Source organism: Cervus canadensis, chromosome 10, assembly GCF_019320065.1.
Source record: "Cervus canadensis isolate Bull #8, Minnesota chromosome 10, ASM1932006v1, whole genome shotgun sequence".
NCBI classification, from domain to species: domain Eukaryota; kingdom Metazoa; phylum Chordata; class Mammalia; order Artiodactyla; family Cervidae; genus Cervus; species Cervus canadensis.
In genome coordinates, this window is record NC_057395.1 from 63,916,828 (window position 1) to 63,930,167 (window position 13,340).

General features: G+C 44.9%; 3 protein-coding genes across 9 annotated transcripts in view; 2 read left to right on the plus strand and 1 right to left on the minus strand.

Moving 5' to 3' along the window:
* The window catches only part of PHF20 (PHD finger protein 20), a 135,480-nt gene extending 131,458 nt beyond the window's left edge, over positions 1-4,022 (plus strand). For all 7 annotated transcript variants that reach the window (XM_043478670.1, XM_043478673.1, XM_043478675.1 and 4 more), the window contains one exon: positions 1,475-4,022. In XM_043478670.1, coding sequence (XP_043334605.1) covers positions 1,475-1,617 — 143 coding nt within the window. In that variant the 3' untranslated portion in view covers positions 1,618-4,022. The remainder of the gene's footprint in view (positions 1-1,474) is intronic.
* Positions 4,023-5,283: 1,261 nt separating this feature from the next.
* On the minus strand, positions 5,284-6,247 carry SCAND1 (SCAN domain containing 1). Its single transcript, XM_043478703.1, has one exon. The coding sequence runs from the start codon at positions 6,053-6,055 to the stop codon at positions 5,516-5,518; it is 540 nt and encodes a 179-aa protein (XP_043334638.1). The 5' UTR covers positions 6,056-6,247; the 3' UTR covers positions 5,284-5,515.
* CNBD2 (cyclic nucleotide binding domain containing 2) overlaps positions 6,238-13,340 on the plus strand; it is a 59,994-nt gene continuing 52,891 nt past the window's right edge. The window contains exons 1-2 of the mRNA XM_043478677.1: positions 6,238-6,608; positions 9,515-9,568. Coding sequence (XP_043334612.1) covers positions 6,255-6,608; positions 9,515-9,568 — 408 coding nt within the window. The 5' untranslated portion in view covers positions 6,238-6,254. The remainder of the gene's footprint in view (positions 6,609-9,514; positions 9,569-13,340) is intronic.

Consider the following 13,340-nt stretch of genomic DNA (forward strand, 5'->3'; position numbering starts at 1 on the left):
CCCATCATATTATTTTTAATTACAAACCAAGATAAGTGCTCTAAAGGAGAGCCAGTGATAGCATAGCACCTGTGACTCAGGGACCGGATTCAGATTATAGAGTGGGGTAGGGTTCCCTGAGAAATAGCTTGCAGGGGACAAAGGGTTTAGAAAGGTGGGCAGGAAGCTGAAGGATGGTCTGAAGAGGGCAGAGGAGTGTGTGCAAGGCTGCAGACTGCTTGAGGAACAGGCCCTGCATGGTCTTCCTCTTTCTGCACCTCTGGCTTGAGGGTCCAGAAAGTTCTCAGTACAGGTTGGTGCACAGACTAGAAAGACTACAGGCAGGCTGGGGGTGGCTTTTGTTAAAGAATCAGGGTTCCTGGATGACCTCTCCCCAAACGCCAGAGCTTAAGGGAGTGGCTTGGGAAAGAATAAATATCTTTCTATAGAAAAATCCTGCTCACAGAGGCAAGACAGCTTTTTAGATATTGAGCTAATAGTAATCAAGTTTGTTATTACCTGGTTATGTTCAGTAGTGTCCAGCTCTTTGTGACCCCATGGACTGTAGCCTACCAGGATCCTCTGTCCATGGGATTTCCCACGCAAGCATAGTGGAGTCAGTTGCTATTTCCTCCTCCAGGTGATCTGCCTGACCCAAAGATCAAACCTGTATCTCCTTTGTCTCCTGCACTGGCAGGTGGATTCTTTACCACTGCACCACCTGGGAAACTTATTACCTGGTCATCTTACATTAAATATTTAGGAAATGAAATCAGAGTATTTAGTGCTACTCATGCTAGGAATCAATATGAAACAAATCAATTTATGGAGATAAAAATAGACCTTTTCAAGTTCTGTTAGAGTCACTTTTCTTAACAGAAGGCTAACACACCAGGCTCTCTGATTTTCAATATGGGAAAGCCTTATGAAGGTACTCTTCCCTGGAAAATCCCATGGATGGAGAAGCTTGTAGGCTACAGTCCATGGTAGGCTACAGTCTATGGTGGACTGCAGTCTATGGGTCGCAAAGAGTTGGACATGACTGAGCGACTTCACTTTCACTATGAAGGTGGGGCAGTAACACTGAGAAAGGTGGGTATTTCAAAGCCTACTAGACTATAGACTAACGCAATAGTCATTAGCTATGTGTGGCTAATTAAAATGGAATAAAATTTAAACCCAGTTTCTCAGTTGCATTTGCCATGTTTTAAACGCTCAGTAGCTACATATGGGTAGTGGCGGTATTAGACAACACAGACATAGCCCATTTCCATCATCACAGAAACTTCTATTAGACAGCACTGCTCTACAGCATTTAACTTTGTCCGAGGAGTAGTACTTCCCAGAGAGGGTGATGAGTCAGTGTTGCCTGAAATGGCCTCCCCTCCCTGCCACTCCCCCACCCCCGATTAGTGGTCAGATGAGATAAAGTGCTGACATTCTTGCAAATCAAGTGTTGGAAACTCACCAGGTCCTGTCTCTCTTCTGCCCACAGTGTTGGAGAGCTGGCTGGACTACACTGGGGAACTGGAGCCCCCAGAGCCTCTGGCCAGGCTTCCGCAGCTCAAGCATTGCATCAAGCAGCTGCTGACGGACCTGGGCAAGGTGCAGCAGGTCGCACTCTGCTGTTCAACATGAAACTGGGCACCCCAGACTAATGGGGGCACAATCCTGGGGCACCTGCAGGAGGAGCTTCACGTATTTAAATAAATAAACCTAGCATGCCGAATGCACGTGACACCGACTGACTTCAGGGATCTGGGCAGGGGTGTGATGGACTTGGACAAAGAGGCCATTTTGGCTGCTGGAAGGGAGGGCACTCTGATCTCGAAGCCTACCAGGAAGGTAGCGGATAGACTCTTGGGATTCCCTTCTTCTGTGCACATTGTTGAATGGAGAGTGAGTCTTTTTTGCACAAACTTCACTTGAAATCGTGCCACTGATGATAAATGGAATGAGAGCCAAAAAAGTGTAGTCGGAAACAGTTGTAAATTCAACTTGCAGCGTATTTAATTGACTTCTCTGTCAGGTTGGGGCATATGCCAAGCCTTCTGGGTTTCTGCCTGGCATGAATTTAGGCAGCAGGCATCATTTTCATTTTTCCAACTTCGTGGGAATATCGTGACTTCACCCTTGTGTGGAGGTTGGGAAGGAGTGGAGGCCTGGGCCGGCCTGCCTTCTCCCTAGAACTCTTCACTTTCTCACCACCTCTCTTGCATGACTTCATGGTACCGGGGTTCACCCCAGAATTGGCTGGGTTGTGTCTTTCATTGCAGAACCCATACAGCCTGTGGAAGAAGTAGAATCTCACTGTCATAAGAATCTAGGAGGAATCCCAAACGGAAGCAGACAGGGTCTGGAACCCGAAGGACAGCATTTTCTACCCACTTCTTAATATTGACAGCTTATCAGTTCTATTTAATGTCCCCAAAATGGTTCTCCCAAATTTGAACTCTTTCACTGTAAAGATTTGCTACAAAGATGTGGTTTGGGGGATGACCTTATTTTATATTGTAGAGAAACCAGATTCTACATCTGCCGCTTTTCTCCTTCCCTGAAGGGTATATGTTCAGTAGTCAGCATTTTCAGAATTGTTTTTAATATACTTTAACACTTTAAATTTCCTGTTTGTATTATTTTGTGAGATCAAGGTGATTATGCTGCTTAAGGTCCAGGTACAATTTGTACCTTTGGAGACAATGTTTGTTATTCTCGCAGGTTACGGTTCCACGTGTAATTGTTTTGTTTTTTCCTTACTAGGTAAAGTTAAAGAAACTGTTCCATGCTTTGAGGAATGACCCGTTTTACCATTTAGTTTTCCTATCACTAAAGGCAAAAATCAAAGCACAGCTGTCCATTAACACTCATGAGTTAATTCTGGGTTTATGGATCTATAATGTTATATGCTGCAAATCTTTACTATGTAAACGTGAAGTAGCCAATATCTCAATAGCAATGACAGGATCTCCGGTGACCTCCGGGATGGTTAGGCTTTACGGCACAGGTAATTGTGGTCACAAGGGCCTCTGTACCAAGATGTTTCAGGGAATGCTTTGTCTAGTGATTTAATTCACCATTTGATATAAAATGAATATAGGGCAAGTTGACCTGCTGGAGCTTATCTATCAGAGAGAATACATGTGGCTACGACATCTGTGATAAAGCTGACACAATTCCTCTATGAGGTTGCTTCCCATTGCTAACGTTAGTACTTTTGGTGTGGGAAGAAACGCTCAAGGAGTGTGCATGGCATCTGTCTGTATTTTGTGTAATTTATCAGATGGCCACATTTTAAGAACTGTGTGATGCTTGTCCGCAAAGGGAAGAAACAGGATGATTTTCTGTAGCCACAACTGTGAGGTACAGTGACTTGTATTAATATTATTAAATTACTGGTTTTTCTTTCCTGAAAACACATTTGACCATCACTTCTGGGGAAGCTGTAACAGTTGTCAAATCTCACGTCTTTTTCAAGATGGAAGAAGAAACTGAGTTACCCTAACTTTACCAAGTGGTCATTATTGGGTTTATTTTATGCTTTTTGTAAAGGAAATAATCCCTTTTCATTGATTGTGACTTTTGTCCTTTGGGAAGCGGGGATGACTCCGAAGTTCTGATGACTTCAGTGTGCTTCCCTAATTTAAAGCCATGTTGAGGGGCTCCACCCCCAATTCCTTGGTCAAGTTGAATTAACCCCAAGCTGGAGCACTGGAAACTGTTCTTTGCAAATATTACTGTTACCATTTAGAAATATGTACACTACCTAAGTTTTCTTTTGAGAAAAACTATCCACCTATAAAAAAAAAAAAATTGCCTTGATAAAAACAGTTCTGGTTTGACTAATCATTTTGTTTCTTTAAGTGATGAGTGTATGCAAGGTGGACCCTTGATGAGCCAACATTGCACTGTGGATACATATCTATGTTTACGCGCTGTTAGAACAGAAGGCGCTGTATATAGAAATGTTGCTTTGAAGCAATATTTGCAAAACACGCAAACTTCTGTATCTGTATTTGGAAAAATAAAACAGGTTTTTGTTGCTACGTTTTAGTCATTTGTCATCTACTCAATCTTTAATGTGCATTAATTTTCCCTAAACATTACCTTTTAAAGCAAGTCTGCTTTTACATTCTAAATAGATTTATCTTTGGCAGGGAGATAGCCACACATGCATGCTCAGTTATGTCCGACTCTTTGTGACCCTGTGGACTGTAGTCCACCAGGCTCCACTGTCTATGGGATTCTCCATGCAAAAATACTGGAGTGGGCTGCCATTTCCTCCTCCAAGAGATCTTCCCAACCCAAGGATCGAACCTGGATCTCCTGCATTGGCATGTGGATTCTTTACTACTGAGACACCTGTAGGGAGCAGATGCAGGCTTAAATCCAAAATTCCAAGGAAGTATACAACATACTTTTGCATTCATTAAAGTGTCTAGTATTCAAAAGTAAAATGCCCCACACCACCCTCCAGCGCAGTTTGACTCATGCTTTGTGGTGTGAGCTGCAGGACTGTTACCTTTTTGCTTGTTGAAAGCAATGCAGGGAAGACAGGTCTGGCCTTTCTTATATTAAAAGATGGCACCCATGACAATTAGGACCCTTCTGAAGCCCAAGCCAAACGACCTTGGACCCCAATCAGCTCCTTCCTGGGTGTGCAGAAGACTCAAGAAATGGAGTTATATTGCAGAGCTTCCCTATTATTCGCCAAATCTCTTCTCTTCCTAAACAATTATGCTTATTTTAGAAAGTTATGAGTAGCTCCAACAATGTAAATAATCCATCAGTTCACACCAAATCTGTTCCTTAAATCTTTCAAGAGGCCTAAAATTTGGTTAAGAAAGGGGTCTGGAGGCTTAAACCAGAGTTCATAAGAACTAGCCTCTCTCGGTAAGCACCTGCAGTGAACTTACTAAAACAGCCCTGTAACTTGGGCCTTTGGGGAAGACTGCGCCGACAAGGTAGGCTGACGGAGCAAGTTGAGGGCAGTATTGCTGTAGCAGCAGCAGCCAGTTAAATCAGCACTTAGTACAGCCACCAATCTGCCTGCACGACCCACAACCACATACAATAGTACCACTGTCCTCTATCCGCCTAGGTAGGAAAACAAGCTCAAATTCTAGCCAATGAAGGGTACGGGCGAATATGGAACCAGGCTGCTGGAGTCCTCATTGCATAGGCTCCAACCAAACAAAGGAAACCCATGTGGGGCGCTGGGGAGCGCGCAGGAAAAAAAATCCCCAGATGTGGCGACCCATAGCCAACACATAATGATCCCACAAAAGCCAAAGAAGGCCAAGTGAGTAAGAAACAAAGGCTTTATTCTCATGGGCCCCCAGCTTGGTTTCACAACTAGCCAGAGAGAGTGGAAATAGGTTCGGGAAACTAAACACGGGAAAGGACACACGAGATTGCAAGAACCGCCAAAACTCATTTTTTCATTATCGCGTATTGGGGAGCCAGGCTCACGATCCCGGACCCGATCATGGCTCCAGTCCAGAGAGTGCCTGACTCGGGTCGCCCGCAGCTCCGCCGTTCAGCCGGTGATGCGCACGTCGGTGCGGCGGCGAAGCCGCCGGGCCCGCGCCGCTTCGGGCAGGATGGCGAGCAGCTGCTCCTGAACTAGCATCTCCACAATCTGCTCCTTTGTGCGGATATCGGGCCGCAGCCACTGGCGGGAGAGCTCCCGAAGCTGTCGGAACGCCTCCCGTGGGCCTGCAGCGTCCTGGTAGCGGAACTGCCGGAATCGTTGGCGGAAAGTCTCTGGGCCGGGCCGGGAGCCGCCTGGACCTGGAGGGGAGCGCGGAGAGGCTTCCGCAAGCGGCGCAGGGCCCTGGGGTGCGGGTCCGACAGGCAGGTCTAGGGAAGCGGAGGCCGCCGCAGGAGGCCTAACATTCGCTTCGGGGACCGCAGCGCTGGAATTGGAGGAGTCGGGGATAGATGGTGGGGCTTCAGGAGTCGAGGAGGAGCCCGCAGGGTCACGCTCCGGGCATGAGCTTGGGCCGGCTCCTTCTTCTTTCCCCGAGGGCGGCGCGGGGATTCCGGCTGGAGCCAGGCTTTGCTCCGTGGCTGCCATGATTCTGGCTCCGTGCGTCGCTCTTTGTCCAGCCGTTGTTGGCTCAGCTCTGCGTCTGCAAGGGGGCGGGGCAAAAGGCTTTTCCCTTACAGGGCGGAGCGCGCGACCCTGAGGGAGGTGGGCGGAGGGCGCGCCCAGCTTGCCAGCTCCTGCGAAGCGCCTGGGGCGGCCGGAAGTGGGCGTGCCCGCTGGCTCCTCTATGATGAGCTCGGCGCACGAGAGTCCGGAAGCCGGATCTGGGCTCCCGGAAGCGGCGCCCCCTGGCGTTCCCACGTCGGGTCTGGAGGTGGCGGCGCCTGAGGGGCTACAGACCAATCTTAGCTCACCATGGCTGGTTCCGGATGGTGGCGCCTCCGAGCACCTGTTCGAAGAGAAGTCGGAGGAGGAGGAGTCAGAGGAGGAGTCGGAGTCGGAGGGGGAGAAGTCAGAGGAGGAGGAGCCGGAGGAAGAGCCGGAGGAGGGGTCGGAGGAGGAGCAGGTGCCGAAGCCACCGCCCAAGCCGGAGGAGGAGCCCAATATCGTCTTGGCCCGCCTTGATCGCCTCAGCTTGCAGGTGACCTGTGTCCGCCCCTGCAAGCTCGCCTCTGTACTTGGCCCTGATTAGGATGGTGGCGAGCCGAGGACTTGCGCGGGCTGGCGCCCGGCGGGTGGCAGGACAACGGGACGCTGGTCAGGCACTGGGGGAGGGCCCAACTCGGGACAGTTCTCTAGTTCATTCGAAAGAGAAGGGTAGTACACTCACCTGGTTGCGGGTGGATGACGTGTGCAAGGTCCTCTACACATGTAGTAATAAAACTTGGCCGTCTTACGGCGCAGAGTAAACGCCCAAGAACTCTTTGTTATTATTATTATTATGCCTGTCTTCTGAAACCAAGAGACAGGTGGCTTTGTAGGTTCTGCTTTTAACTTTAGGATTACTAATGCGTAGCCTCATATAGTGGCCTCTAGCCACGTGTTTACGAGCCCTTGAAATATGGCAAGTCGGAATTGGGATCTGCTGACCTGTGAAATACACACAGGACTTATTATGAAAAGAAAGTAATGTAAAATATCTCAATAATTTTTTATATTGGTTACACGTTGGATTGATAATACTTAGCACATATTGGGTCAAATAAATTATATTGCTAAAATTCATGTCTGTCATTTTACTTTCAAATTGTGGTTGCTAGAAAAATTTGCATTCCATACATGGTTTTCTTTATATATGAGTTGAACAGTAAAAGCATGCTACCCTGTGGGAGTCAGGATGCCTTGGTGAAATCTCTGCAGGGTTTATTTGCCAGAGTTGTTGAGAGGATTAAATAGTAAAGACTTTGGGGAAAAGTGACAGTGTTAGTCACTCAGTGGTGTCCAGCTCTTTGCGACCCCATGGACTGTAGCCTGCCAGGCTCCTCTGTCCATGGAGTTTTCCAGGCAAGAATACTGAAGTGGGGTGCCATTCCCTTCCCTGGGAGATCTTCCAGACCCAGGGACCGAACCTGGGTCTCCTGCACTGCAGGCAGATTCTTTCCTGTCTGAGCCACAGGGAAAGAAAAGTCTTTTTTAAATGATTGTCTTCATTAAGTAAATTGCTGTCTCTGAGCTCTAGCTTCATTATCTGTAAAATGTGGATGTACTAGAACTTACTTCATTAGGACGGAGAATTCAATGAGATGATGTAGATAAAAGCATGTAGCTCTGACAGCACTTAGGTAAGTGATAGTGTATTCTGTTTGACAGCTGGCTCTCAAATATGTTTTGTATGCCCATTTTAGGGCTTCCCTGGTGGCTCAGAGGTCAAATAATTTGCCTGCAATGCGGGAGATCCGTTGTTTGGGTTAGGGTTCAATCCCTGGATTGGGAAGATCCCCTGGAGGAGGGCTTGGAAACCCACTCCAGTATTCTTGTCTGGAGAATCCCCATGGACAGAGGAGCCTGGTGGGCTATATATAGTCCATGAGGTTGCAAAGAGTTGGACATGACTGAGCGACTAGGCAAACACAAGCAAACTCACAAGCCCATATAAAGGCTTCCCAGATGGCTCAGTGGTAAAGAATCCACCTTCCAGTGCATGAGACACAGGAGATCAGCATTTGATCCCTGAAGAGGGAAGAATCCCTGGAGAAGGAAATGGCAACTTACTCCAATATTCTTGCCTAGAAAATTCCAGGGACAGAAGAACCTGGTGGGCTACAGTTCATGGGGTCACAGGAGTCAGACACGACTGCATGCACACAATCATGCCCATTTTACAGACAAGGAAACAAAGACAGGGGTCCTTTATGAAAGGTTTTATATAACCCTTGTAGCTCCCTTGATTTCTGCGCAGAAGGAGTTGGCCTCTTTGACAACCACCAACATGCCAGTGGCCCTGGAATAAAACTTGCCTACCCCGTAGGATGTGCTTTTGCAGTTGAATTAAAGTAGATCCTCACAGAACAGTGTTCACAGCCTGAAAACCTTGAAATTTGTCTTCACAATGGATCTTTAATGTTTTAGCAGGAGCTGGTCTCCTTCCTTTAGACAAGGTACTCTTTTCCAGTCAACCTTAGTCCTCACCTCTCCCTCTTGTTCTTTGAAGTAGACTGTAGTTTCATGTTACATCAACATTCAGAATAGTTCATTTACTAGTGCTCTCAGGTTGTCGCTTTCCTACAAGCTGATATTTTTCTGTCTTTTCAGCAGTGGGAAAAACAGGGGCCTAGGGTTTGTTATACCTACCAGCTTCAAACCTCTACTTCCTCTGCCATGACCCTTGGTGGCTGGGTTTGCTGCCCTGAGTGAACCAATAGTCCTGTTTCCTGTGTGGTAACAGGCAGTGGGTATCCAAGGCTAAGAAGCCTGTTGTGAGGATGAGAGGTCCTGGGAAGCCTTCACTGGGAAGGGGACCTTTAAACCTAGACTCAAGAAGAAAAAGGGTGGAATTAGGGGTGTTCCAGGCAGATGGCCCTGTGTGGACTAAGGCATAGAGTGAATGGGAGCAAAGCTTTGTGGAAACTAGGCTGAGGTGGGGTCTTGGGAAGTGATAACTGAGGTTGGAAGATCAATGAGAGGTTGAATCCTAAAGAACCTGGAATTCCATGTTGAAAAATTGAATCCTTGTCCTCTTGCAGAAGGGAACGAACTCTTGTGGTACTAGGAATTCCAAATGTTAGAGTTCTAGCCCATTTCTTTCATCCCTCTTGGAACTACAGACTATTAGAGATGGAAGGAGAGATCTCAGAGATCTACTAGAATTGTGGAACCTTAGAGATTAAATCCAAAAATAAGATTCAGTTATTCTAAACTTTTAATGGGTCAATGAGCCCCCCAAATCTATTTTTTTTAAGTTATAATATCTCTTCTAGAAGAGGGATGTACTTATATACTTCTGCATACAATTTCGGGTAATTTCAGGTTTCCCTGAACCCATCCAGAGGACTGAGGTTATGTTTAAAATGTATATTTACATGTATTCTCTTCTCTTAAATTTTGCAGGTCAAGAAGTCAAGATACCAAGAAGCAAAGGATTGGTTCAAAATCAAAAATCTAGTAAGTGTTTCTCAGAGGACAGAATTCTTTTGACTTCCTAGTCTAATGCTCTTATCATATTAGGCATTTTTATTAGCATTGAATGGTTGGAAAGCATCACCGACTCAATGGACATGAACTTGAGCAAACCCCAGGAGACAGTGACAGAGAGGCCTAGTGTGCTGCAGTCCAGGGGGTCACAAAAAGTTGGACATGACTTAGTGACTGAACAACAATTAGCATTAGGTTGGGAGCACATGGAAATGGATCATAAATCATTCATTTTGTATCACTTAGCTTCCAAGGCCTGACTCCCAGCTGACACTCAGTAAATGTTGACTAGAGGACAAGCAGTGGATTGCAGACCATCTTTGTGAAGAGAGAGCTCCAATGTGATTTCCTGTCTCTTTTAGAGACTGGTGTCTTTTGATGGCACACTGTTGGCGCTTTTGGAACAGAAGCCTGGATAGTTTTTTTTTTTTTTTTTTAAGCATTTTATTTGGAAATAATCATAGATTCATAAGAAATTACAAAAAGAGTTTAGACTTCACCCAGTGTTCTCCAATGGTAACATCTTGTATAACCATAGTACAATATAGTGTGTAAAGTTGATATTGATATAATCATTATTCAGTGTTTACCAGTTTTATATGCACTCATTTGTATATGTGTGTAGGCCTGTGCAGTTTTGTCATATGTGTAAATTCATGTAACTATTCCACCATCAATATCTAGAAATGTTTGATCACCACAAAGATCCCTCATGCTCATGCTTTATAATCACTCTAATTCCTCTCCCATACCCCATATTCCCAACCATAGGTAACACTAACCTATTCTTCATCTCTTTAATTTTTTTCATTTCAAAATGTTATATAAATGGAATCATGTAGTATGTAACTTTTGGGGACTGGGTTTTTTTTTTTTTTAACTCAAAATAATTCTCTGGAGACTCATCCAGGTTGTTGTGGATGAGGATCATCCAGGATGATGTTGATGTTTTTATTTCTAATCATTTGATAGTGTATAAAATTACAGTTGATTTTCGTGTAGTAACTTGTGTTCTTCATTAAACCAGGAAACTCACTGGGGTTGTTTCTTCAAGTTTTTACCACCCTCACCCCCAAAGTCCACTTGGCATTGTTTGCTTTTCAGAGTCTCAAGTTAGTTGCTGTTTGTATTTTGGCTGTTTGTATCTCTGGCTTAGGAGGGAACTTGAACCCCAAATCTCCCAACTCAAATTGCAAACCTGGTCTCAGAACTTAACGAAGCTCAGGTTCTTTATGTCTCAGTGCAGAAGGAATTCAACAAGAGGCAAAGTGATAGGCAAAAAGTAAATTTATTAATAATATCGGACACTTGTGATACAAGCGGCCAGGTAAGAGGGTGCTGCCCCAAGAATTAGGTGGGCTACATTTTTATAGGGCTTCCCTGCTGGCTCAGTGGTAAAGAATCCACTTGCCAATGAAGGACACATGGGTTAAATATCGTTACTGGGAAAATTCCGTGGAGAAGGAAATGGCAACCCACTCCAGTATTCTTGTTGGGAAATCCCATGGACAGAGGATCCTGGTGGGCTACAGTCCACGGGGTCTCAAAAGAGTCAGACATGACTTAGCAGCTAAACAACAACATTTTTATAATCAAAGGAAAAATGAGGAGGGGGAGAAGGCCACCTTCTTCCTTTGTAAAGATGTTGAAGGAAAATGGGGTTCAAAAAGATGGTCACATCCCAGGCCTTGGGTGAATTTCTGGAATGGGCCACCAAGTGAGGGTCCTTGAAACAGAATTGGGGATCTTTAGAACTGATTTATAATCTTTGCTATTGTTACTTCTTGTGCCTGATAGGCAATGCTTCTGCATTCCTTTGTTCCTTTAAGATCATTAAGTACTGAGACCTGTTCATAGATAAGCCTTAGATCACAAAATGTCTTAGGCCAAAAATGGCTTCTCTTATGTCAAGAAAGCTGTGCCTGAGAAAAAAAAAAAAAGCTGTGCCTGGTTCTCTTTATCTGGAGACCCCCTGCCTTATATCTGCTTGCATACCCAGAAGTGGAATTTCTGGATTGTATGATATTTCTACATTTAATTTTTTTGAGGAACCACCTTGTGTTTTCCACAGCAGCTCCACCATTTTATATCCGTACCAACAATGTGCATGAGTTCCAGTTTCTCCGCATCCTTGCCAACACTTGTTATTTTGTAAGTGTGAGATGTTAAATAGAAATCTTTAAGATAAGTTACCATTGGGACTTCCCTGGTGGTGCAGTGGATAAACAATCTGCCTGCTAATGCAGGCGACACAGGTTTGATCCCTGCCTCAGAGCAGCTGAGCCTGTGAGCCACAACTACTGAGTCCGTGCTCTAGAGCCTGTGAGCTGTAACTGCTGAAACCCATGCACCTAGAGCCTCTGCTCTGCAAAAGGAAAAAGCCTCACAATTAGAGAGTAGCCCCCACTCTCTGCAAATAGAGAAAGCCCGTGTCAGCAATGAAGACCCAGCGCAGCCCAAAAAATAAATAATAAATAAAAGTAATGTGTACATGTCAAAAATAAAATAAATACATTTATATATATAAAAAAGATAAGTTATCGTGGACAAGAAATTCAGATTTTCAACAAAATTTACATTTAGTAATTATATTTCACTTACATTACACCTCATACTACATACGTTATTCCAGGGGCCCAGCTTGCTCATTGTGAAGAAAAAACAGGTTCAGCTAATGTGGTTTGAATAAAAAGCTCCTAGGTTGTTCTGTGCGTCTGTGCATATTTAGTTTTTTATTATGAAGTCCAAGAGGCTTGCTCTGGTCTCCTACCGACTATTAACTTCTTTTTGCTAACCTTTTTTTTTATCATCTATGTTTGATCTTGGGATACAGAGATCTATTTTATCTTTTGATGTTTTGCTGAACTGGAGAAGATGACTGACTTAGACCCTAGGTATGTAATTATGTTTGTAATTAACTCTTGTTTTTAGGGATTCTCATTCTTGATGAACCAGTGTAAATTCAGAAGCCTACATACTTCCTAATCTTTTTGCCTCTTTCTCCTTTCACTGACCTGTATTCAATTGCAACCCTCCTAGTTCACAGTTTTAATGAAACTGTTTTCACTGTGGTGCCCTGCCAGTCAGAGAAGGCACAGTTTTGTGTGAGTACTCTTGCCTGGAAAATCCCATGGACGGAGGAGCCTGGTAGGCTGCAGTCCATGGGGTCGCTAAGAGTCAGACACGGCTGAACGACTTCACTTTCACTTTTCACTTTCATGCATTGGAGAAGGAAATGGCAACCCACTCCAGTGTTCTTGCCTGGAGAATCCCAGGGACGGAGGAGCCTGCTGGGCTGCCATCTATGGGGTCACACAGAGTGACTTAGCAGCAGCAGCAGCAACTCTGCCAGTAGCTCTGTGTTCCTTATTATACTTCACTGATTTTATTACTTTAAATACTGAGTCATTCATTTGAATAGATTTTATATATATATATATATATATAGTACAAAATTCAGAAGTCAAAAAAGGGTAATGATTATATTTCACTTTCCTTCATCCTTTCTTATCCCATTTTAGTTTTTATTGTTAGTTCCCTTTATATATGATTTTATTTATTTCTTTTCTGAACTTACTTTGGCTGTGCTGGGTCTTCATTACGCTCAGGCTTTTCTCTAGTTGCGGCGAGCAGGGGCAACTGTAGTTTCGGTGTGTGGGCTTCTCACTGCGGTGGCTTCTCTTGTTGCCGAGCGTGGGCTCTAGGGCACTTGGGCTTCAGTAGTTGTGGTTCCCAGACTCTA

Bases quoted from the DNA above. Each gene is read 5' to 3' on its own strand.
- SCAND1 (XM_043478703.1), bottom strand. From the start codon at position 6,055: ATGGCAGCCACGGAGCAAAGCCTGGCTCCAGCCGGAATCCCCGCGCCG.